Source organism: Equus asinus, chromosome 4, assembly GCF_041296235.1.
Source record: "Equus asinus isolate D_3611 breed Donkey chromosome 4, EquAss-T2T_v2, whole genome shotgun sequence".
Taxonomy (NCBI): domain Eukaryota; kingdom Metazoa; phylum Chordata; class Mammalia; order Perissodactyla; family Equidae; genus Equus; species Equus asinus.
Genome location: NC_091793.1, coordinates 86919401 through 86947002, shown reverse-complemented (window position 1 = coordinate 86947002; position 27602 = coordinate 86919401). Strand labels below are relative to the sequence as shown.

Sequence of the window (27602 nt, the reverse complement as noted above, 5' to 3'; positions counted from 1 at the left end):
AATTTTAATTTAAATTTAGATCTCTAATTGTCTTTTCAAATGTCTTTCAAAGGCTTAAACTCCAAGGTAGCTTTGAAATGAAAATTATTGGATATGCAGAAAAACATGGAAATAGAGCCGCATGACAAAGTGAGGAAGAGTAAAGCTATTATTCGTCACTGGAGAAAGGCTGGATTTGGACTTCAGTGTCATCAAGAAGCGCTCAAGTCCTTTGCAGACCCCCTAAAATGGAAAGATACCCACCAGGAGATATGCTTGTATTTCCTTTTGTTAAGACATACTCAAAAGAATTGCCTGTCACATACTAGACAGTACAATTGACGTTAGAAACAGATTGTAGAATTTCCAAGCACAGAGGTTCATGCATTGTGAAGGATTATCATTCAGGTGTCAAATATCTGTCAAGTACTTGTTGATTTTTTTTTAATGTTTTTTTTTGGAGGGGGAGAAGATTAGCCCTGAGCTAACATATGCTGCCAATCCTTGTCTTTTCGCTGAGAAAGACTGGCCCTGAGCTAACATCTGTACCCATCTTCCTCAACTTCATATGTGGGATGCCTACCACAGCATGGCTTGCCAAGCGATGCCATGTCCGCACCTGGGATCCGAACCGGCCAATCCCGGTCTGCCGAAGAGGAACTTGTGAACTTAACTGCTCTGTCACTGGGCCAGCCCCTAAGTAGTAGTTGATTTTTATGAAAAGTTTTTGATTCCTATGATAAGAGAGTCAGTTTTGGTGGTGGCGGGTGGGGGGCCAGAATCTTAGTTTAACCAGATTGGAAGTGCAGACAGAACCCTGGTATTCTTTTATATGCCGAAGACTTACACAGGTGTTAAAGAGGTCAAGGTCCTGAACCCAGGTTATATAAAGGACTGATCACTAGAATGAGGTAGATAACCATTGGTGACCAAAAATGAATCAGAAGATGCTTTAGGTTCTGACTGTGAAGGTTTGCTCATAATACAAGAAGAAAGTGGTGCATCTTTGTATAGACAAACGCATTTGGATAATCTAAGTAAACATAATAAAAATTTTTGTACTACTGTTTACCATAGTTACAGTAGATTGAGTTATTGTTCCCGATTTCTCCCTATTATAGAATTAGATGTTATACATGTATGCCCTTTTCCATGTGCCTTTGCTGTGCCTCCTGCTAGAGAAGGCAGTGTTCTGTCCCCAACCTTTTGATGTTGGGCTTGTGCATGTCACTTGCTTTGACCAATGGAACTGAGTGAAAGTGAGACTGTGCCTGGTCCAAGCTGAGGCTTTAACATGCATTGGATGTTCCCTGTGCTTGAACTTCCATAACTCACCATGAGAATACAATGAACTGAGTAGCTACTAGTCCAAGGAGCATATGGAGTTAGTTACATGACGTAGACCTGAACCCAACCTGCAGCCTGGAGCCCAGAGCCTGAAGTTAGTCTTGTTCAAGAGAATTGCAACAACTTACAGACCCATGAGGGAGAAATAAATGCTTGTTGTTTTAAGCCGCTGAATGTTGGAGTGGTTTTTATGCAGCATTATTACAACAATAGCTGACTAATAGAGTAGTATTTCTTTCCTTTCCCTACAAGTGTTTTGAAATTGATGGCACATCTAACAACTCATAGCATTGTAGGATCAAGGAAATTCAGTAATTATAGAGTTAATCATTTAATTAGAATTATGGGAAGTGGTACAAAAAGGATGTAAAGAACTCAAAACACAAAGACCTAATCTAATCTGGGAGTCAGGAAATGTTTCTCTGAGGAGGTGACACTGAGGCTGAGATCTAGCTTTTGGCTAAGCAAAGTTGGAAGATAAGGGGAAAAGCATTCAAAGTGATGGGGAGAGTCTTATAAAGCCCCTGAGGCAAGAAATAGAAGCTCACTGAGCATGGAGAAGTATCTGGAAAGCAGAGAGGAAACAAGAAAGTGTCAAGAGAAGAAAGGTTGGTGAGGTTCAATTTACCACAGTGTTATGGGCTGAATTGTGTCTCCCCCAAAATTCATATATTGAAATCCTAACACCCAGTACCTCAGAATGTGACTGATTTGGAGATAGGGTGTTTAAAGAGGTAATTAAGTTAAAATGAAGTTATTAGGGTGAGCGCTAAGCCAATCTGACTGGTGTCCTTATAAGAAGAGGAGATTAGGACATGGACACATGAAGAGAAGATGATATGAAGATAACCATCTACAAGCCAATGAGAGAGGCCTCAAAAGAAACCAGCCCTGCTGATACCTTCATCTTGGACTTCTAGCCTCCAGAATTGTGAGAAAATAAATTTCTGTCATCTAAGCCAACTAGTCTCTGGTTATTTGCTTGGGAGTCAGTCCTTAGTCAGTTCAGACTACTATAACAAAAATTCCATAGACTAAGTGGCTAATAAACAAGAGAAACTTATTTCTCAAGTTCTGGAGCCTGGAAAGCCCAAGATGAAGGTGCCAAAAATTCAACATCTTGTGAGGCCCGCTTTCTTGTTCACAGACCATCATCTTCTTACTGTGTTCTAACATGGCAGAAGGAACAAGGGTGCTCCTGGGGTCTCTTTTATAAAGGCACTAAACCCATTCGTGAGAGCTCCATCCTCATGACCTGATCACCTTCCAAAGGCCTCACATCTTACCATCACATTGCGGGGTTAGGATTTCAACACAGGCATTTCGACAGGACACAAACTTTCAGTCTGTAGCAGAGTTCTAGCAAACTAATACACACTGTAAGTTCAGTTTCTAAGTCCTGTGCCCATAAGTAGTAGCTGCTTAGTACATTTTTGTTGGATTAATTAATGATAGAAATGAATGGACCACATGAAAGAGACCATATTGAGGATTTAAAAAAATTTTATTTTAGCTAATGAGCAACAGAAAGTCATTAATGGTTTTAAGTAGAGAAGTAAATTTATCAGATTTAGATTTTAGAAAGTTTCCTCTGGCTCAAGTATAAATAATGAATTGGAGGGGAGGAGAATTAGGAGATTGTCTCAGTGGTCCAAGGAAAGATGATGGTGGCTTACACTAAAGTAGGGGCCGTAGAAATGGAGACAAATGGATTGATTCAACATACATACAGTAGAGAAATCGATGGGGCTTGGTGATTGATCAGGCACTGCAGGTGAAGGAGGGATCAGAGTGACTTTCCAGTCTGTGAAACCAAGATGGGAAACACTGGAATACAACCAGATTTGAGAGGAAGCTCACTAGAATGGTTTGCAACAAGTTGACTTTGAGAGGCCTATGGGACATGAGGAAGAAACTTCCAGATAGTTATAGAATTATTATGGTATAGATATGCTGAAAATTCTATTTGAAAATACAAATACTAGAAATTCTAGATAAAATAAACACTCTTCAATCCATTGTTGAGTTTGCAGTAATGTAAGAGAAATTTCCAGGGGCCAAAGAGAGAACCAGGAACCCAAGTGGTAATCACATGAACCAACAAGGCCAGAGTCAGAGCTGGGCTGGGCTAGGCGGATGGTCATGTCTCAGAAATCCAGGAGCTTTCATTTTCATACTCAGAGAGACACGAATGACAAGGCGTTGGTAATTCTGGAGGGAGGTAGAGGTTTAAACTGAACCTCTTACATAAATCCAGGATCATTTAAGGGATACCCCTTCAGTGAAATAGTAGACTAGAAATAATCTGCATGCTGGTACAAAGAGAAAATAAGGACCTGGGTGCAGGATGGAAAATAAGCCACCTCAGGGAATTTATAACCACAGACATGCACCTCATATGAGCTTGGTGTTCAAACTGCATAGCTCTGAAAACTCCATGTTGAGATGTCAACATATTCCCAGCAGAAGCAAACTGTGAGCAAATCTGGAGTGCTAAAACCTGATCCCAGGCCATACATGATGCCCCAAGATGAAGCTTACCAAAGATGAGCTCACCACTGAAAATTACAAAACATACAAGGTAACAGTCCACCTTGAGAAACTTAGGAAAGAGGAAAAACAGCAGAATTATACTCCAAGGAACTATCAGAGATAGTTCCATAAGATACTCAGATTTAAAATGTTTAAAACATTCAAAAAAGAAACAACAAAATCATTACAATGTACAGATAGATTTGAAAAAGAACCAATTAGAAGTTCTAGAAATATAAAATATAGCCCTTGAAGTTAAACTCTGAGGATTTTGAGAGTATGTTAGATACAGCTTAGAAGGAATTCATTAACTAGAAAATGTTTATAAGGGTTATAATGTTATAAGGGGTATTTGGGTTATGAGGTTATAAGAAATTGTATATACCTATATAATACATAGGTATATATAATATATAGGTATAAAATATATATACCTATATATTATATACAATATAATTTATAAATAATATAAAATATAATTATAATAATTTATAATATAAATATATAAAATATAATTTATATATGTACTTTAGAGATATATATAATTTCTACACACACACATACAAACAAACATATATGCAAAGAGAGGTTAGAATGAAAAAGTCCTGATAATAGGACTTTCATAAAGACTTATTAGAGAAAGTAGGAGAAACTTTACCTGTTAAGACAGATTACCTACAAAGGAATGCTAATGAAATTGACAATAGACTTCTCAATCGCAACATAATAGGCAAAATAAAATAATATCTGCAAAACATTGAGAGAAAATAGCTGTCAACTAACAATTCTATATCCGTATATATTTCATACTGTATACCTATGTCATTGAAGAATGGGGTCAAACGCAAATACTTCTTTCCAGATGAAAAATGAGAAAGCTTATGACTCACAGACCTTTGCTGAAAGAACCAAGTCAGACTGTTCTTCATAGAAAGCAATTGAACCCAGACAAGAATGAGATATAAGAAGCAATATGACAAAATAAAATTGTAAAGTTGTAGAAATGTAGTAAATCTAAATAAGCATTTTCTGAACAAAATAATAAAAACAACCATTTGGGGGTTTAAAAGCCAGCTGGAGTATTTCTTGACTTTATAGTAGTTATTTCTGAGGTGAAGAGGACTACACTTGGTGATTCAACTTTATGAGTAATGTTTTATTTCTTAAGTTAGGTAGTGAGCAGAAGTTATGATTCTTTAACTCTTCATTTCTTTTTGTGTGTGTGAATTTGTCATAAGAAATTTAGATATAAATGAGTTATCTATTTTTAAAAAGCAGCAGAATGAATATGAAAGTCTGGAAAAGAACAACATACAAGACAAGTGGAGGATAATCAGACTTTAAGTGTCATTACATTCTTTATTTTATTGCATTAACATTGCATTATAACATTATATAGCTTTCAGATGTACATTGTAATATATTTCGAATTCTGTGTAGATTACATCATGTTCACCACCCAAAAACTAATTATAGTGCATCCCCTCACATGTGAGCCTAGTCACCCCTTTTGCCCTCTCCCCTCCCCTCTTCCCCTATGGTAACCACCAATCCAATCTCCATTGCTATGTATTTGTTTGTCGTCGTTTTTATCTTCTACTTATGAGTGAGATCATATGGTATTTGACTTTCTCTCTCTGACTTATTTCACTCAGCATAGTACCCTCAAGGTCCATCCATGTTGTCACAAATGCCCGGATTTCCTCATTTCTTATGGCCGAGTAGTATTCCATTATGTATATATACCACATCTTCTTTATCCATTGGCCCCTGATGAGCAGTTAGGTTGCTTCCAAGTCTTGGCTATTGTGAATAATGCTGCAATGAACATAGGGATGCATATAGCTTTATGCCTTTGTGTTTTCAAGTTCTTTGGATAAATATCCAGCAGTGGAATAGAAAATTAAGAATAGATCTACCATATGATCCAGCTATCCCACTACATTCTTGTATTATTTAAAAGGAGAGTCAACATATTTATTAACCTTAGGCTTTATAAAGTCAGAATAAAAGAACAGAAACAAAATATATTATTTCCAAACAAGAAGCAATTAAAAAGAAAAAATTCATTGACCCAAGAAAGAGCAAGAAAGGAGGAAAACAAAATGACAGTAAAAAGAAGCACAAAATATAATACGTCCAAATATACAAGACATTACGATAAATATAAGCAGCCTAAAGTTGTCAGCTAAAACAGATATTAAAAGATTGAATTTTAAATATTTAGGCAAATGATTTCTACTGGAAATGCATCCAAAGGCCATAAAAAGTTTGGAAGTAAAGTTCTAGGAAAAGAAACACGAGACAAATAACAACTTAAAAAAAAAACAAAAAGCTGGTGCTGCTATATTAATATCAGAAAAATAGACTTTAAGGCAAAAACCATTATTGAAACATTGTTAAGAATAATTGTGGCTAGAGCATAATGGTAAAAGGAATGTCACCTGGACGATATAGCAATTCTGCACATATATTCACCAAATAACATACATTCAAAAGATATGAAGAAGAAATTGACCAAATTGTAGGGGAAAAAAATGACAAATCTACATTCATAGTGGATAAATTTTTAATAGGCTTATCTCAGTTGATGGTAAATCAAGCAGGCAAATACCTTAGTAAGGATGGAGAAGATTTGTATAACACAAATTATAGGATTGATATGACTGATATATATTGAACCTTGAACCCAACAGTTTGAGAATATGAAATCAGCACAAGCAAACTTGGAGCTTTCACCAAATTAACCACTAATTGGGCCTCAAAGAAATCTCAACAAATATCAGAATTGATCTGAATAGGTTTAATTTAGAAATTAGAAAATAGAGTTGAATACAATGTCATTATATTAAAATCAGAGGCTGGCCTGGTGGTGTAGTGGTTAAGTTTATGCACTCTGTTTCGGTGGCCCTGGGTTCGCAGGTTTGCATCCTGGGTGAAGACCTACACACCGTTCATCAAGTCACGCTGTGGTGGCATCCCACATAGAAGAACTAGAAGGACTTACAACTAGGATGTACAACTATGTACTAGGGCTTTGGGGAGAAAAAAAAAGAGGAAGATTGCAACAGATGTTAGCTCAGGACCAATCTTCCTCACGAAAAAGCATATCTTTGAAAAGAGAAATTAGAAATCAACAACAAAAATCCCCAATACATTTGAAAATGCAAAAATACACATCAACTAATTCATGAGCTAAATAATTGAAGGAAAATGAAAACATTACATGGTGAAACTTGAGTGATACTGCTTCATCTTCCTGAATAATTCAGTCCTAAAGCCATTAGGTGAGACAGAGCAGATAGGAGAAGCTGCAGTGCCCCAACAGAGGGTATCAGAGCCCAAGAAGGATGCGGAGAACATCCACTTAGGGATGGCAGGCATATTAGCCTGAGGAATCAGCCTGAACAGGGTGAGAAGTTGTCCATGAGGAATCAGAGCCTGAGCAGGAGGAGGGCATCTGTGTCAGGGAGGGGGTTGTACAAGGGATGGGAGATTGGTTGCATAAGGTGAAGTTGATCACATAAGTAAATATCTGAAGAACTATGGCAGCTGGGCTTCTCACTATTAGAGAAGGGAATTACATATATGGAAAGGGAGAACACCAGAGTGAACGTGTGAAATTAGAAGTGTCAGCATGAACTCACGTTTTTCAATATATATAGACAGACATAGAAATAAATTTAGATGCAAACACATGATACACATATACATATACTTCCTGCTTCTACCTTCTCATGGGGCCTGGAAGCAGCAATACTCTGATGACAATGAGCATATAAAGTGTGCAGATCTTGGCTTCTAAATACCATTGTCCAGTGAAAGGAAATAGGACTTCTTAGAGAAATAGCTGGTTCTAGGGCTAGAGAGAGGAAAAGTGCAATAAAAGCCTGCAACTTGTGCCAGAAATCAAGCAAGTGTTAAAAGAAAAATGATGGGGATATATCAAAAGGACCTAGAAGCCAGCTTAAATGAGCTCCTACTAGCCACATTGACCATAATTTGAGTATCAAAATTAATACTGATAGTAATATGATAGTAGCTCACAGAGTTTACAATATTAAGTAAAATAGGAAACATGAGACCATACTGACATAAATGAATGAATGAATTTAAGTTTGATAAGGAATAGGATATTTACATGTTTTCACAGTACCTCCCGACAAAAGGGAGAAGAAGTAACTTTATGTGGAAAAGCCTGGAATGCACCACTTATTAAGTTGTCAAAGTAAACATCTGTTATTAAAACCATGCATGACCTGGTATGATGTACTGAGAACACAGCATCACTTCTATGATACTATAAACTGAATCGAATCATGAGGAAACATCAGACAAACTTAAACCAAGGGAAAGTCTACAAAATAACTGGAATCATCTTCAAAAGCAGTTATGAAAGTCAAGGATAAACTGAAGAATATTCCAAACTGAAGAAGACTAAAGAGACGTGACAGCTAAATGCAGTGTGTGATTCTGAAATAAATCCTTTTTTACAAAAAATATTGTTGCATTAATGGTGATACTGGAATGTGGTCTGTGGACCAAAGGACAGGAGTGTATCAAAGTTCATTTCCTGATTTTACTGGTTGTATTGCAGTTAAGCAAGAGGATGTTCTTATTTGTAGAAAATACATATTAAAGTGTTTGGGGCTAATGGACCATTGGGTCAGCAATTTACAAGTGTTCAGAAAAAATGAGTTATTTGTACTCTCTGTCTAGCTTTTTTTGCAAATTTTTGATTGTCTCAAAATTTAAAGAAAGCAGCCAATAACAAAATAAAAAACGTGTGATGTAGCTTAAATAGTACTTAGAGCTAAATGTACAGCCTCCACAATTTACAATTGAAAAGAAGAAAGAAGAAAATTAGTAAGGTAACTATTCTATTCAATAGGCTAGGAAAAAAAATACTCAGCCAACTAAACTCTAAGAAAACAAGGAGGAAAGGAAAGTAAATGGTCAAACAACGAAATGAATGAATTAGAAGACAAAGCAAGAGAGAGGCTACATAGCAGCCTTTGTGACCTGTGGGCAGCTCCCGGGCCTTTCTTCCCTGCTTGCTTAGACAATCGGTGCTCTTGCAGAAACAGAGAGGAAAGTCAGTTCTTAGATTTTGAATTTCAAAACCCTGGGTATTTGGGTATCAAAATGAAATCCCTAAAGATCTCAAAGTATGACATTAATATCACAAGCAAAAGATTGGGGAAAAATAAGTGAAAAGACAGTGGTTTTCACCCCGTATGAAATGAAGACCCCACAGGCTAAAGAGGGGAAGAAAAGGAAAAAATGGTTAGATGGAAAGCACAGAGCTTACTTATGGGTGGTGTCTCATGGAGGGACTTGGGCACTGACCCTCCCTCACCTGAATGGGAGAAATGCCCAGGGTTACAGGAATCTGGGAGCAGAGAGCCATTTGGTCTTGTATTGCAGGGGAACCCAAGGAAGCTTCCAGCCTCACAGATTCCTCTGTGCCCGCCATAGTACAGGAGCAGCAGAAGAGAGAAGGCTGTGTAGGTGTTCATGTAACCAATCAGAGCCTCTGTGTTCCTGACATCCCAATGAGTCTCTGAAAGAGCCACGTAGTTTCTATAGACCCAAAGGGCTGACATTTAGCCTAACAGGTTAGGGTTAGGAGAGGGTTAGATGAATGAATAAAGTGCAGATAGAGTGGTGACATCTTGGAGACTTGCATGGATCAACACGGGAGGATCAGAATTGGTAACATCTCTCTCAGTGAATGTCAACATGAGTAGATGATGGCTCCCATCTTGGCACACTGTTTCTTTGTAAAATATTCTGGACATAGTCCCCAAAGTATCCCAGTGGCTCTTTTATAAGTTATTAGGTGGATGAACGAATGGTTGGATGGATAGATGGGTAGATGGATGGATGATAAAAGGACAGTCCCTAAATTACACCAATCTAAAAGCCACTGTGTTATAGGACTTCATGCCGCTAAGAATGCTACTAAGAGACTAGGCAAATTACTTTTAGTCACTCATACCCTCCTTGCACTGCTTTCTAAGATCAGCAGCAACTAAGGGTGGGAGCAGAACAGGTTCTTATATCATTTTTATCTGCAGCTGAAAGAGCCCCAAGCTCAGGAGATAAAGCAAGTGGCTTTGCAAAACAGCACATTGGAACAAAATATCATTGAGAGTTTCAGACACTGAAAAGTGTTTAAAAAAAGACATTTCTTCCAAGTTTCCTTGTTTGCTGAAGAAGACGAAAGGACATTTGAATTGTTTTCTGCCCTATTTGGAATCTTTGCTTTTTAGCTTGGCCTTACTGGGTTTTTGTTTGTATACTTAGGGAGATCTTAGTGGGAGCAAATTTGTAATTCTAAAGCAGTCTACAAATGTACACTCACACAGCATAACCAAACCACAATTTTATGCAGATTTCTTTCCCTCTGTCTTAGATTCTGCAGCTCTTAAAGGAAAAAGTGGATGCAGTGGCGTGTCACAACTGCTATTAGAGAAGTCCAAGGGAAGCGAGTACAACGTGATGATCAGCCTTGGCAGTCCCTACATACAGCGTGATTATATTGTAACACTGTTTGATGCAATCGTATGTTTGATCAGTTTCAAGAGATGAATATCACCTCACTTCAAACAATATGATACAGTCTCATTGTATGGAATTATGGCTGCTGTCAATCAGCATATGGCATAACCCTTAAAGTGCCATCTTTGGGGAATGTCATAAAAATGATTGCAACACTTGCATTAATTAGTAAGTTTTTGCACTAAAACCAAGCAAAACCTGTTAAGACAATTTATCTGCTATATCTCTGTTCATTTTTGTTATCACAGAAAAGTATATAACCCATACATGCATACTTGCAGCTGATTAGCTTAGTTTATTCAAACAGCCATGCTAATAAAAATGCTATAATGGGTATGTCCCCCCGCCCCCCACCATATAGATCAGTAAACTAGATTTTCTATCTTTTCTTTTATAGTCCACAAATATACCCCTACCTTGAACCAATTATCCTATCAAAGTGGGTGCAAAATAAAGGCAAATAATAAATTATCACTAGATCCAGGTTCTTGACAAAACAAACCCAAAATCTCAGCTCAACAAAGGATACATAAATGGCATGTGGATGTATTTTGACTTGATAAATACAAATTCAGAGTCTTTTGAATGTCACTAAGTTTACTTTGTCAATGTTAATTGTTAGATAAAACATTTTAAAGGAATAAGAGTTATGATCTTATTTTACATTAGCTATGGAATATTTTTGGCTCTTGGTTGAGCTTGTGTTTCTTTGTTATCAATTATTGTCTTTGTCTTAGGTTTTGCCATCATCAGCCAGTAATACCTATTATTTCAGTTTTTCCCTGTAATGCGAGAGATTACTGCTTTGACATGATACCTACTAATTTGACCTGAGACTTAACACGCTTTCCTAAGGTAGTTAATGCCCCCAGATTGAACCGTGTTTATTGACAGTATATATATATATATCAGTGGAGGATTGTGAGCCTTTTTCCAAGGAATTCCTCTCCCACCATGTCCCCTGACATTTTCCTTCCCACTCTTCCCCAGTGTCCTCTTTTCTCATTATCAACTGAACAATCACTTGCTGTGGTAGAATCTGGGGCCCCCCAATGATCCCCACCTCCTAGTATTCATGACCTTGTCTAATCCTCTCCCCTTGAGTATGGGCTGAACCTAGTGAATTGTTTTTAATGAGTAGAATATGGCCAAAGTTGTTGAATGTCGCTTCCATGATTAAGTTATAAAAGACTATTCTTTCTGTCTTACTAGCAGAGCCTCTCTCTTGCTGGCTTTGATGAATCAAGCTTCCATTGGAGAACCACAAATGGCAAGGAACTGAGGGCAGCCTCGGGCCAATAGCCAGCAAGGAACTGAGACTCTCGTTCCAACAACCCCAAGGAACTGAACGCAGCCAACTGCTAATGTGAGCTTGGAAATGGATCCTGCCTTGGTTGAACCTTCAAGTGACTGTGGCCCCAGCTGACATCTAGATTGCAGTCTCAGGAGAGACTTTGAAGCAGGAGACCCTGCTAGGCTGTGCCCAGATTCCAAATTCACAGAAACTGTGAGATAGTGAGTCTGAGTGGTTTTAACCCACTAAGCTTTGGTTTTGTTACACAGAAATAGAAAGCTAACACAAGTACTATCTCTTAGTGAACATAGCAGTTCACTACAGGTCCTTTTGTAGGGAATAGTAAAATGGTGCAGTGAGGCTAGAGATCTTCACACTTTTGCCTTCAAAATAGAGAAGGTTTCAGACTCACTGACAGGCTATATGGAAGTGCTGACCAAGTCCACAAAGAAAACATGTTCGATCTCTAGGACCTTCCTGCAAAGGTCTTACCATTATTCATGGGCATAAGATATTGACCAATGTTACTCTTTGGGATAAGATTGTAAAGCTTTGCTCTTTCTTTTTGCAGGGCAAGTTTTGGCACATACACATACTGGAACTATGAAAGTATAAAATGGTTTTTATTTATGTTGCCAATACTATATTTTTAGACACATCTGTATTGTTTCACAGACTCTTTTTCGCATCGCCACATCATGTCAGCAGCTTATTGAGCTCTAGGCTTTGTGGTAGAATTGTTAACAATCCCCGTTAGAGCCTTCAAAAAAATTAGAGATAGGTTGTCTTAGTACCAGTATCTGATATAATTTGTAGAATGAGTCCTGCAACAGGGTTATATGATTTGTGAATTATTTTATTGTTTACTCAATTATCTACATTAATAGAGGGGTACAGTGATGAAAGTATTTAGTCAATAATCAAATACTTTGTGAGATTTTATATATATATATATATGTATTTGATCTCTCCCATGTGTGTTTAACCTAATTAAGATGCTCTTATTTTCTTGATTTCTATCTACTGCTGGTGCACAGAGACAAGCCACTTGGGTAGGAGAGGGAAGTCAATTTAGTAGCAAACATGTTCCATGGGTGGGTCATGTGGGATTTACCAAGAATTGATTTATTTCAAAGGTCCCTAAGTAGTCTAGGTTTTAAAATAACAGTAGCGGGGAGGGGAAAAAAAGCAACCAATGAGACTTTTTTCCTTGTTAAATTAACAAAGATTTTTTTAAATGAATTATATGCAGCCTCGGTTAGAGGGAAAATGGGCTGTACGCAGTTGGTGGGAGTGTAAATTGGCACAACCTTTTTGGAGAGTAATTTAACAAAATACTTCAACATTTTAAGTCTATTTGATGTCTAGGAATTATTCCAAGAAAATAAATCTGAACTTGCAAAGATGTTAAAAGATGTTTATAGAAGCACTGTTTATAAGGATAAAAAAAATTAATACAACCTCAATATCTGTCAATAGAGTTAAGTACATTATGAAATATACAAAAAAAGAGGCTACTATAGCCAGTTAAAGGGAAACGCGTTCATCATGGTAGGTATCAGCAATATACTGTTAATTTTTTTAAGTTAGCCATTGAACAAAATATATATACATCATGCTTCAAATTTCATTTAAAAAAATGTCCACCCTGAATGTGCATGGATAAACAACTGAGAGCATAGATACATACACTGAATTATTAAAACTGGTTTCTCTACTAGAGAAATTATTGTGAGATATTTGAATATTTTCCCATGAGCATGGATTATTTATTAGTCAAAAAAGACAGCTATTTTCACTTTGAAAAAATTCTATATATTAATTTTTGCTTTTTCTCTTTTGGATACTGAAAAAAATTGAACACATAATCATCTGTGTCTTTTTGTCCTCCTATTTTTTATTCATTATCTCAGTTAGTGTTTATTAAGCATTTATCATGTATTTTGTGATCAACACTGAAGAAACAATAATAAATGAGACAGTCTCTGATTCTAATGAAAAAGACATGTAAATTTCACATGAAATAAAGTGTGTAAATGCTCTGTTAGAATAGATGTAAGATAAAGTGGGCTCGCAGACGAGGGAGGGATCAATTTACAAATACGGAACGATTCATGAATTTGTGTGTCGTCTTTGTAGGTATTTCATCCACTATTAAATTATAAATTTCTTGAGACTGATTCTATAACATATACTTTAAAAATAATCTCTTTAGGGTCCAGAAGCTTGCTGATGGTGTACCAGGCGTTCAAAGAATACCTTTTCTTTCATGTTATTCATTGCTAGAGTAGAGACTTTTAAACTTTTGGAATTCAAGACTCAAGTTCAATTACTAGAATATGCAGTGGCACATTGGAATGGATTTAAAAATTCAAAGCACACTAAAGTAAGCAATAGCTTCAGGCATACCAAGGTCTTAGGATGCCTATTATCTGGGAGAAACTAGTTCACATAGCTCCTACTGAGCATGGAGTCAGTGCTTGAGAAAAATGTTTATACTCTAATAGCACCTCATAGGTTAACTCTATTTGTATGAGTGCATATGTAATCCATCTACAATATATATGTAAAAACACTCACATAAGCATACTCTTACATACGTATTTGGGAATCAAAAAGATTTAGTAAACCATGCCCACTCTTCATTACTGATTTGAAATCTTTTCTTTATCATAAATGGCAAAGTGTACGGTAGAGCACCTACCTGAGTCAACATTTCATCAGGACAGACATCAGTAGGAGCTCGTTAAATAGCTTAACGTGGGCCAACATCTGAAGGCACCCCTGTGAAGGGTGAGGTGCTGGCTCAGCTGTTTCAGTGGAGACTCTGTGAGGTTGCAGAATTGTCAAAAACGTATCACTTCTGTTTCCTTTCCGCAGAGCCAGTCAGTGGAAATCTTGTTCATATTTTTTTAGGAACTGCTGTCACTTGGGAAAAAACTCATTGGGATGGTTCATTCAAGGAGTACCTGACCCTTTTCAAATGCTTTTTATACCTTACCCATAGAGATTGACTTAGTCTGCCACTCTACTTTTTTAATTTTCCTGTCAATCAGATGACACACAGAGAAACAGACATGGAAGAAGGGAAGTAAAAGAAGACATGAGTGAAGAAGAGAAGAGAAAATGGAGATGAAAAATGGAATATGGGTAGAAGGATCACACTTTCTCCACCTATCAATAGGAGAATTTCAGATTATTCACTGTCAATAATGACCACACTTGGAAAAGAATTCTTTGGAATAAATTCAGCTGTATGTGACTTCAGTGTTTAAAACAAGACAGCAGGCCCCAAATCGAGTCATTTTTGTTAAACCCCATGTCACCAAACTGAGACTTTATTACAATTGCAGCTCTCCCAGAAGGGGAACCTGAAACTAGGCAATAAGGAATCTCCTGATCAGTACTAGTTAGCTAATCTGCCTGATAGACTCGTGCCATCTCCTAAAGGAAAGTAACCTTGCAATAACCAACCTATTTTTTTGCCTAGTATAACTTCCTTGTTCTCACTCCCTTCTGTCTATAAAAATCTTTCATTTTGTACAGCTCCTCAGAGCTCCTTTCTATCTGCCAGATTGAAGCCTGCCCAATTTAAATTGATGTTTGCTCAGATAAATTCTTAAGATGCTCTGCCCATTTTTAAATTGAGTTATTATTGGGTTTTTTGCTATTGAGTTGTATGAGTTCTTTACGTATTTTGGATATTAACCCCTTATCAGATATATGGTTTGCAAATATTTTTTTTCCCACTTTGTAGATTGTCTTTTCACTTTGTTGATGCTTTCTTTTGCTGTGCAGAAACTTTTATAGTCCCACTTGTTTATTTTGATTTTGTTGCTTGTACTTTAGGTGTCATATCCAAAAAATCATTACCAAGACCCATCTCAAGGAGCTTTATTCCTATGTTTTCTTCTAGGAGTTTCATGGTTTTAGGTCTTAAAATTAAATCTTTCATCGATTTTTGAGCTAATTTTTGTGAGTCGTGTACAATATGGGTCCACTTTCATTCTTTTACATGTAAATATTCAATTATCCCAGCACCATTTATTGGAGAGACTGTCTTTTCTCCATTGAGTATTCTTGGCTCCCTTGTCAAATATTAGTTGACTGTATATGCTTGGGTTTATTTCTGGGCTCTCAATTTTGTTCCATTGGTCCATTTTTCAGTATGCCAGTACCACACTGTTTGGACGACTGTAGCTTTATAGTATAGGTTGGAATCAAGAATTATGATATCTCCTGCTTTCTTCTTCTTTCTCAGGATTTCTTTAGCTATTCAGGGTCTTTTGTGGTTCCACCCAAATTTAGGAGTGTTTTTTCTACTTCCATAAAAAATACCATTGGAGTCTCAATAGGGGTTGCATTGAATCAATAGATGGCTTTTGGGAGTATTGACATTTAACAATATTATTTCTTCCAATCCATGAACATGGATATCTTTCCATTTATTTGTGTCTTCATCAATTTCTTTCATCAATGTCTTGCAGTTGTCAGGCTAGAAATCTTTCACCTCCTAAGTTAAATTTATTCCTAAATATTTTATTACGTTTGATGCTATTATAAATGGATCAATTTCTTTTTCAGAAGATTTGTTGTTAGTGTATAGAAATACTACTGATTTTCATACATTAATTTTGTATCCGCAACTTTACTGAATTCATTGAGTAGGTCTAACAGTTTTTGATTGAGTCTTTAGGATTTTCTATATATAAAATTATGTCATTTGTAAATGGAGACAATTTTACTTCTTCTTTTCCAATTCTGATAACTTTTATTTCTTTTTCTTCCCTGATTGTTCTAGGTGGAACTTCTAGTACAATAGGAGTGATGGGAGTGGATGCACTTGTCTTGCTCCTAATCTTAGAGGAAAAGATTTGAACCTTTCACCACTGAGCATGATGTTAGTTGTAGGCTTGTCATATTTGGCCTTTATTATATTGAGATGTATTCCTTCTGTGCCTAATTTGTTAAGCATTTTTATCATTGATCGACATTGAATTTTGTTGAATGCTCTCCTTGCTTCTATTTAGATCATCATATGATTCTTTTTTATTCTATTAATGTGATATATCACATTAATTGATGTATGTATGTTGACCCATCCTTGCATCCCAGGGATAAATGTACTTGATTGTGGTGAATGATCCTTTTAATGTGCTGCTGAATTCTTTTTGCTAGTTTTTGATTGAGAATTTTTGCATCTCAGGAATATTGGCCAGTAGTTTTCTTTTCTGGTAGTGTCCTTTTCTGGTATCAGGATAATTCTGGCCTTGTAAAATGAGTTTGAGACTATTCCGTTCTCATCAATGTTTTGGAAGAGTTTAAGAAGGATTGGTGTCAATTCTTTAAATGTTTGGTAAAATTTACCAGTGACACGATCTGGTCCTAGATTTTTCTTTGCTGCGAGATTTTGGATTACTGACTCGATCTTTTTACTAGTATTGGTCTATTCAGATTTTCTATTTCTTCCTGATTCAGTCTTGGTAAGTTGCGTGTTTTAAAGAATTTTTCCATTTCTTCCAGGTTGTCCAGTTTGTTGGTGTATAGTTGTTCCTGGTAGCCTCTTATGATCCTGTCAATTTCTATGTTATCAGTTGTAATGTCTTCTTTTTCATTTAGAATTGTGTTAATTTGGATCCTTTCCTTTGTTCCTTGGTTAGTCTAGCTCAGGGTTTGTCAAAAACTTTTCAAAGAACTAATCCTTAGTTTGGTTAATCTTTTCTATTGTTTTTCTGTTCTCTATTTCATTTATATCTGCTCTAATCTTTATTATTTTCCTTCTTCTGATAACTTTAGGCTCAGTTTGCTCTTCTTTTTCTAGATCCTTAAGGTGTAGTGTTAGGTTGCTTATTTTGGATCTTTCTTATTTCTTAATGTAGGCATTTATTGCTATAAAATTCTCTCTTAGAACTGCTTTTGCTGCATCCCACAGGTTCTGGTATGTTATGTTTCCATATTCATTTGTCTCAAGGAACTTTTTTATTTCCCCTTTAGTCTTCCCTTTGATCCATTGATTGGTTGTTCAGGAGAGAGTTGTTTAATTTCCATGTGTTCGTGAATTTTCCAGTTTTCCTCTTGTTATTGATTTCTAGTTTCATACCATTGTGGTCAGGGAAGATACTTGGTATAATTTCAATCTTCTTGAATTTTCGAAGACTTGTTTTATGGCCTAACATATGGTCTATCCTAGAAAATGTTCCATGTGCCCTTGAGAAGAATGTGTATCCTGTTGTTATTGGATAGAATGTTCTATATATGACTGTTAGGTCCATTTGGTCTATAGTGTTCAAATCCACTGTTTCCTTATTGATTCTCTGCCTGGATGACCTATCTGTTGTTGAGAGTGGGGTATTAAAGTCCCCAACTATTATTGTATTGCTGTTTATTTCTCCTTTTAGCTCTTTTATTTTTTGCTTTATACATTTAGGTGCTCCAATGTTAGGCACATAAATATTTATCGTTATTATATCTTCTTGATGTATTGACCACTTTAGCATTATATATGACCTTCTTTGTCTTCTTTTTACTATTTTTAGTTTAAAATCTATTTTGTGTGATCTAAATATAGCTACTCCTGGTATTTTTGGTTACCATTTGCTTGAAAAGTCTTTTTCCATCCCTTCACTCTCAGTCTATGTGTGTCTTAAAGGCTAAAGTGAATCACCTGTAGGCAACATTTTTTTGGATCTTGTTTTTTAATCCATTCAGGCATTCTGTGTCTTTTAATTGGAGAATTTAATCCACTTACTTTTAAAGTAGTTATTGATAAGTAAGGATTTACTATTGTCATTTTGTTATTGTTTTCTGGTTGTTGTGTAGCTGTGTTCTTTTTTGTTTCTTCTCCTGCTGTTTTTTGTGTGTTTTGATGCCTTTTGGTATCAGTGTAATTTGACTTCTTTATTGTGTTCTTTTGTGTGATTACTGCAGGATTTTCCCTTGTGGTTGGCAAGAAGCTTACATATAATATCTTAAACATATAACATCCTATTTTAAACTAACAACTCAACTTCAACAGAATTTGTAAACTTTACACCTTTTTTCTTCTTTTTGCTGAGGAAGATTAGCCCTGAGCTAACATCAGTTGCCAATCCTCCCCTTTTTATTTTCGCTTGAGGAAGATTAGCCCTGAGCTAACATCTCTGCCAATCTTCCTCCACTTTATATATGGGTCGTCACCACAGCATGCCTGATGAGTGGTGTAGCTTCACACCCAGGATCCAAACCCATGAACCCAGGCCGCCAAAGCAGAGCATGCCAAACTTAACTACTATACCATGGAGCTGGTCCCTAATCTTTACACTTTTATTTCTCCTCCTCTTCACGTTTTAGGTTATTGCTGTTACAATTTATATTTTTTTATACCGTGAAACTAGCAACAGATTATTGTAGTTATGGTTATTTTTACTACATTCTTTTTTTTAAATTTTGAACTAGAGTTTCAAGTGAATTATGCACCACTATTACCATATTGCAGAATCTAATTATGACTATACATTTATCATTACCAGTAAAATTTACACTACCTTTTTATGTTTTAATAATGTTAATTAGCATTCTTTTACTTCCAACCAAAGAAGCGGAAGCATTTCTTGTAAGTTAGGTCTGGTGGTAATAAACTCCCTCAGCTTTTGTTTCTTCAGGAAAATCTTTATCCCTTCTTCTTTTTTTTCCTCCCTAAAGCCCCAGTACAAAGTTGTATATCCTAGTTGTAAGTCCTTCTAGTTCTTCTAGGTGGGATGGCATCACAGCATGGCCTGATGAGCAGTATGTAGATCTGTGCCCAGGATCCCAACTGAAGAACCCCAGGCCACCAAAGCAGAACATGTGAATTTGACCACTACTCCACCAGGCTGGCCCCAACTTCTTTCTTTCTGAAAGACAGCTTCACTGGGTATAGAATTCTTGCCTGACAATTATTTTCTCTCAATATTTTGAATATGTCATCTCACTCTCTCTTGGCCTGAAAAGTTGAGAAATCTGCCAGTGGTCTTATGGGGGTTCCTTTGTATGTAACTTCTCTTTTTCTCTTGCTGCTCTTAAAATTCCTTCTTTGTCTTCAACTTTTGACAACTTAATTATAATGTGTCCCAGTGTAGCCCTATTTGGGTTCAACATATTTGGGATTTTTTGGGCCTCATGGATCTGGATGTCAGTTTCTCTTCCCAGGGTTCAGAAAGTTTTTAGTCACTATTGCTTTAAACATATTTTCTGTCTTTTTCTCTTTCTCTTTGCCTTCTGGAATTTCCATAATGGAAAATTGTTTCTTTTAATTGTGTCCCATAATTCCTGTAGGCTTTCTTCACTCTTTCTTATTCTTTTTTCTTTTTGCTCTTCTGACTGGGTAATTTGCAGTGTTCTATCCTCTAGACTGCTGATTCTTTCTTCTGCATAGTTGAGTCTACTTTTGAAACTCTGCATTGAATTCTTCAGTTCAGTTAGTGTAGTTTCCAACTCTAGGATTCCTGTCTTGTTTTTTTTTTTGATGGGTGTTATTTCTCTGTTGAACTTCTCCTTTTGTTTATGTATTGTTTTCCTAATATATTTAGTTGCCTTTCTGTGTTTTCTTGTAGTTCACTAAACTTCCTTAAAAGGACTATTCTGAATTCTTTGTCTGACATTTCATAGATCGCCATTCCTTTAGCATCAGTTATTAGTTTTGTTGGTTTCCTTTGGTGGTGTTGTATTTACCGGATTTTTTGTGATCCATGATTCCTTACATTGGTATCTGCACATCTGAGTAATTGGGCTCCTCTTCCAGGCTTTACAAGTTTACTTTGGCAGAGACAGTTCATCATTCAGCTCAGTTTAGGTTTCTGAGTGTGTCTGCTGGTAAGGTCCTTGGGCAGGTGGGGCTTGCTATTATGGTTTATTTTGAAGCAAGGCAATGTTTGAGCTCTGAGGGTAGGGATGAGGTTATGCCACTTGCTGACAGTTGGATAGGACTTCTGGTTTGGTTTTCTACCCAAATGATGACATAGGATGAGCTCCATTGTTGTCTGGATTCTCTGGTCAGGCTTCCTAGATGGTCAGGACTGGGTATTATATTCAGTAGTAGATCAGACTATGAATTAGCTTCTTTGCCCTGGCAGGGCAGCAGGATGGGACCCGGGGCCTGTACGGAGCATCGTTTGGAGACTCAATTCACTCCAGTATGTGCACTGAATTCTCTGGTCAGGTGAGACCACCAGTTTACTCTGTAGATGGGGGAAGCCACAGGCAATGCTCTCTGTTCAAGTGCCTCTTTACATAAGGCTGTTGAATAGGCTATGCAGGTACCTGTGTGCTCTGGTTAGGATCCCTGGTCAGACAGGCTGAAGACTGTATTCAGTGATGAGTGGGACACGAATTAGATTGCCCGCCTGGATGCAGTGGGAGAAGCAGCTCTAAAGCTGGTAAAGCTCTTTGTTGTCTTAACTCAAGCCAACCCGCATCCCAAGTTCCCTGACTCACCAAGGCTATTGGCTTTGCTCTACAAACTGTCATCTCTGCCTACCTCTTGGCTCAAGTGTGCGTGCTGGGCTGCACAGTTTCTAGAAGTTGTCTCCAGCCCTTCTGGTCAAGTGGGGCTGGAAGGCACTCTCCATGGCAGATGGGGCTGTTACGCAGAACCTTGCCTATGCAGGGGCAAGCTAGGCTATACGGCCCGCAAAACTCATTTGAGGATCTGAATCAGGCAGATTTGCACCCTGCCAAGTTCCCTGGTCAGAGTGCGCCCCGGGCTTGGTTCTGCAAATGAACAAAGCCTGTGATTGGGATTACTACTTGGGCACTGCAGGTGTGAACAAGATCCATGTGCGGTTTTTGCAAGCTCCCCTTCTGTATCAGTCAGATTCCCAGTGGTTGAGCCCTACAGATTCCCCTGCATTCCCTGTGGTATGAGATCAGAGTAGGAGCTCCGACAAGCTGACTCACACTGCTGGGGAGGGGTGGGTAGCTGATTGTCCCCCTAGGGTTCTTTATTTCCACTGGAGGAGCCAGAGGCTGAGGGGAGATCTCTCCACGTGGTGTTGCACTGACTTGGGGGAGGGACAAGGTGGTTAACATGTAGCTGCTTCTCTTTAAGTTTTTCAATAAAAAATAAGCAAGGGATCTGAACAGACGTTTCTCCAAAGAAGATATACAAAAGGCCAAAGGTATATGAAAAGGTGCTCAACATCACTAATCATCAGCGAGGTGCAAATTAAAACCACAATGAGATATCACCTCATGCCTGTTGGATGGCCATCATAAAAGAGACAAGAGCTAACAAATGCTGGTGTGGATGTGGAGAAAAAGGAACCCTTGTGCATTGTTGGTGGGATCGTAAACTGGTACAGCCACCATGGAAGACAGTAGCCTCAAAAAATTAAAAATAGAACTACCATATGATCCAACAGTTCCACTTCTGGGAATATATCCAAAGGAAATGAAGACATTAACTTGAAAAGATAACTGCATCTCCATGTTCATAGCAGCATTATTTACAATAGTCAAGACGTGCAAGCAGCCTAAGAGTCCATGAATGGAGGAATGGATAAAGAAGTTGTGATATACATATACACAATGGACTATTATTCGATCGTAAAAAATGAGGAAATCCTACCATTTGTAATCTTGAAGGCATTATGCTAAGTGAAATAAGTGAGACCTAGAAAGACAAATACTGTACGATATCACTTATACGTGGAATAAAAAAAAGAAAAACCCAAAACAAAAAAAAACCCAAACTCCTCGAAAGAGAGATCAGAATTGTGCTTACCAGAGGTGTAGGGTGGGGGGAGAGGGATTAGAGGAAGGTGGACCAATGTACACACTTCCAGTTATAAGATAAATAAGTCCTAGGGAAGTGTTGTACAATATGATGACTGTAGTTGACACTGCTGTATGACATGTAAGAAAGTTGTTAAGAGAGTTAGTCCTAAGAATTCTCATCACAAGTAGAAAATTTTTTTCTTTTCTTTTTTTCTCTTTTTATTTTATGTGTATGAGATGATGGAAGTTAGCTGAACTGATCATAGTCATCATTTCACAATATGTGTAAATCAAACCGTCATGCTATATGCCTTAAACTTATACATTGATGTGTGTCAGTTATTTCTCAACAACACTGGGAAGAAAATAAACTCAGAATTTTTAATATGCCTCAGTTTATCTTTTAACATAAGCTCTAATTATATTCAGAAATCTGTGAGGCATTGATCAGTTGAACATTTCTAGACATGAAATTGGGAGCTATAGGTTCCAGTCCAAGCTTTCTCTACATGGTTATGCAATCAGCAGCGTGTTATTTGTCCTACTAAGTGAGCTTCAGTATCCCTGTTTATTAGAAACAAAAAAGGAAAACAATGCTTAACCTATCCATCTCACATACTTAATGTGAAAATATGAGAGATATTGAGTACATGAAAGTGCTTTGAAAGATTCAAAACAAATTGCAAAATTCAGACATTAAACTCAAATAAAGGTTTTTTGGGGTGGATGTTGACTGAGCAAAGTAGTTCCACTACAATGTTAACTGATGAGTTCAGTTAATAAAAGTAGGTGACTTGCCAAGAAATGGATTGATATTAATTATAAAAATTACATTATAATTAATGCACTCATTAATGATCTACAATCAATATCAATTGAAAGTTTATTATTTTAAGGAGAATGGACAATTAGCAGTTTGACACCATGAAAAAGAGCAAACCAACTGACTGATGGTACCCCATCAAGTTTAATTTTAATTTGTTTTAAAAGTATCTTCTTTAAGAGTGAGTTTAAATGCACATCACTCTTTCTCCTTTCAGAAAACGAATATATATGTTGTTTAAAAAGCATATCTGAACGACAAACAATGAAGTCTGGCATATGTAACAAGAAACGAGCACATCTTCTAAATGGGCTCAATGGTATGGCATAAAGTCTATTCTCTCGCAGTAATATAACTGGATTGCTCTTTAAATTAAGTGAATTTGTATGTCCGCTTTCTCTTAACAGAATCAGTTTTGATATACTCTTTGTTCGTGATGTTACGGGCTTCAGTCTAAGGGTTCTTTGTGTTAACTTTTTAAAGTTACATTACAAAGAGGTTTTAAGATTTCCCAACAGGCTTTTATTTAACCAAAGCTTTTGATCTCAAACCTGCTGGGGCCTAGTGAAATCCTTACCAATTCTCCAGTAACTCCGTATTGGAATTTGAAAAGACCCACCTGAAGAATTGAACTCCCAGTATGGTTTCAGCCATCCTTTAGATCACTCTATTCAAGCAGACAGCGAGGGGGTCTAGTGCCCCCTTTGTGATCTGCTAAGCAGCCTAAGGTGTCCTTTGCATAAGTTGTACTCCTGAGGAAATAAAAATCAGGAGGACAGACCTATATACCTTATTTCCTGCCATCTTCAGTTAAAGGGGGCTTGCAGGGAGTCTGCTTAACATCCTCTGCTACCTAAATACCTTTTGGACACGAGAACTCAATAAAAGAACTTCCATTGCATCCATTACCCTACTGTGGTGCATAACAAATTAGATTTAAAAGCCTACTTTTTTCCCTTACAGCTATTTCTATCATTTTCTTCAAAATTTCAATTTAGTGTCTAGTGACAGAATATTCTATAATATACTTTAAAACTCTATAATGCCAGTTATGCCAACTGAACATTTTTTCCAAAGAATTAGACTTATATTATTGTAGACAAATTGGAGTTTAAAAAATAAGGTAGAAAATTGATTACGTTTAAAACATGTTAAATATAAAACTATATAAAACAAATATTGTTTTTAGATAGCTCTTTTAAAATGTAAATGTGCATTAATTTTTTTACCTCAAATTACCATTTTTAGAAAAATTTCACTTTTGAAGTTGAAAAATGTCAATGCCACATATTAACCTATTTTGAGAAAGGGTGAAATAAAATTCTCAATTATATATTTAAATATTTTTATTTATTTCATTTAAACACTCCATTATGCAAAGACTTTAGGACACATAAACAATAGATGAGCATGGAAAGCAAATAAAACTTTGTAAAGAACACAATATTTGCTGCTGTACTTGAGAAGAACAGATTTGCCAATGGACCACTTTTCCTACGTAAATATTTATCTTAACCTTTCTATTAATGTGATGTGATTTCATTATTTAAAAAAAATTTTGAACTCCATCTTGATAAGTATAGATCAACTTACTCCTATGTTACTGTCATTGCATCAAATGTTATTATCCCTGACAAAGCCACAAATTAGCTTGATGCCAAAGAACTAGAAAAAATATGTAAGTATTTCCAGAAGCTGTAAAATATTTGCCATTCAGTGCTCACTGTTTGAGGACACATTCTCTCACACTATGCGTGTACCACCTATTACTAGACATTAGAGGCACTTCATGTCAGGATGGTTTCCCCCTCTTTGGGTACTGGTGTAACTACAGAAAAGTAGCCTGGAACAAGCTCAATGCTGAAGATGCAGTAGAGTTGTCAGGCAGTGGGTTCAATTTGGGTTTCAGAAATAATGTTACCATACCTATAGAACATGACATAATTGTTCCTTTTCTCGACTTAATGATTTTGTTACACATCTGATTGGTAGATATTTATGAGTAGCTGCCTGATGGAATATTATTTTCTGTAGTTAGTAATAACTGATTAGATGAAGATAAGATGCTATAAATTCTTTCTCTGGAGAAAAAGGACTTAAAGATTTGCAAAGCTGAGATTGATGGAAATTATGATAAAAATGGTTTCTGAGTTTTATGGATAGTATAATACAAGTGTTATGTATGATATGTTGTGGTACAGTAATCCCCTGCTCCTTTGTAAAAAATTTATGCATTTTTCTGCATAGACAAAAGGGTTAATAAAGTATTTCTCATAATCCCCAATTTACTATCATTTACTCTTATTCATAGTGTAAACAGTTACAATTTGGGGGATGGTTACTCTGCAGTATCTATGAGTTTAAAAAATGTATCATCACCTTTGAATTAAAAATTCCAAAATATAGTCTTTAGAAATACCCACAAGTTTGGTACAGTTGCACTTACAAGGATGTTCACTAGTGCATCATGTGTCAGAATAAAAATTGCAATCAATCTAAATGTCTATCAACATGAGGTTGCTAATAAGGTATCAAACATCCATGGTAGCAGCACTGTCGTTGCATACTTACCAACTGCCAAGCAGTAACTCCTCATTCCACGTGGCCATGATTTCAGGGTAGGTGTTGTTAATTTCACATTTTATGGGTTTAGAAAGTGAAGTACAGAGATAGTAAGTAATTTGTCAAAGTCACAGAACTACTAATGGTGGAGCTAGGATTCAAACCCAACCAAGCCATTTGGTTGCAAAGCCCATGAACTTAACCCACTACTATAATACTCATATATATTCAAAGAATGAGTCAGTTTTAGACATCATGAAATGGAAAAGATGTCTAAGAAATATTAAATAAAATTTTGAAACACGAAGTGCAAAGAGGATGTATAGTATGTTGTCATTTGGTAAAAATCATATCCATATACATTAGAATATGGAGAGAAGAGTTTGAAGGAATATTCACCAGGCTGTTTACTTGAAATTTTCCGTGGGTAGGACCCTTATTTTCTACTTTGTATATTTCTGTATACAGAAATATTTTATAGATATGTATGATAAAAAATAATCTAGTTCTTTAATATATCAGCATATAATTCGGAGAATCAATAAAAATAATGAATTATTTTATCAACATATGCAGCATTATTTTCAAGATCTCGAGTGCTGGTAGTCAATTTGGCTTTTTAAAAAACCACAGAAATAAATTATATCATGTAGAATTTTCATACTGTGGACATTATCGGTCTGTTTTGGGGGAGGATGGTGTTCCATGATAAAGCAAGCTTAACACCAAGAGTTTTTCCTTGTGTAAGCAAGTTTTGCAAGTGACTTGTCTTGTAACCATTGAATAAAAGCCCTGCTTTGTCAATAGATTTATTCTTATTTTTATTTCACATTCTCTATATTAGAACACAAATATTTATTCTTATAATGTTTTTTAGGGAAGGAGGATTCTCAAAACCTTTCTGATATACTATAAAAACACTTACTAATTTTGCACTTATGACCTGCTTACACAGGCATACATTTCATCCAGGTTCCTAGGGATGGAACAAAATCTGTGCATTTTATTCTGAAGTTACAAATGATATTTGATACGCTACTGGGCTAAACACAGGGTTTGGGCTGGCAGTAGTCTTATTTCTTACATTTCAGCGCTGAAAAAAAAATCGGTCATGGGTAATGCTTTCAAAAATTCTCATCCAAAGCTTTGCTTAGGAATAGCATATGATTTTAAAAGGTAATAACATTCCCTGTAATCAAGGGTGAGTCAAGGAAAATGACATCTAAGAGAGTAAGTCAGCCAAACAAAAACTTGACCCAATACCAAGCTCTTTGTCAGAATCACAGCTGCTCCATCAGCCAATGAGATCTGAAAGGGATGCAGCCAGGAAGTCAGGTGCCGAGGCTGGAAAGACTCCATTCCAGATCCGTTGGCAGTTGGCCCTTCAGCTGCTATACAACCCCATGATGGGCCCAGGGGTATTGGAGCTGGTTTTGGACCACAGGAGGAGAGTGAAATGAAGTACAACCAATATCGTCAACAGCAAGCTTGTCAAGTTAGCACTGGTAATATATTCACGGGAAGATATATTGTTTTGCTCTTCAGGTTCTGTGGGGAAGGAGGGCCCCCAGAGAATGCATGTAGTAACTCTGAAAGCATATCTACCCCTCTGCTCATAGAAACTGGTTATGGTGGATCAGTTTTCTTTTAACCTTTCGATTCATTCAAGTAGCATGTTGTATTTACTAAGCAGGGTCTTGCAGAATATAGAGAAGTGAATACTAGGTTTAAAGGGGAGGTGTGGTTAGAAGGGATATGATACTCAGATTT

At 36.7% G+C, this 27602-nt stretch overlaps 1 protein-coding gene across 18 annotated transcripts in view; it reads left to right on the top strand.

The window, feature by feature from the left end:
- GTDC1 (glycosyltransferase like domain containing 1) overlaps positions 1–27602 on the top strand; it is a 424168-nt gene that overhangs the window by 384323 nt on the left and 12243 nt on the right. For 3 of the 18 annotated variants that reach the window (XR_011502788.1, XR_011502794.1, XR_011502796.1), the window contains 2 exons: positions 10277–10590; positions 11635–12944. The exons of 1 other annotated variant lie outside the window; for it this stretch is intronic. Coding sequence is in view for 8 of the 17 variants with exons in the window: in XM_070507638.1 (XP_070363739.1) it covers positions 443–514 (72 nt within the window). In the remaining 9 variants the exon portion in view is untranslated. Of the gene's footprint in view, positions 1–52; positions 1612–10255; positions 12945–23487; positions 26639–27602 lie in introns of those variants that run through there. 14 more of the 18 variants (XR_011502792.1, XR_011502795.1, XM_070507639.1 and 11 more) reach the window with 11 other exon arrangements.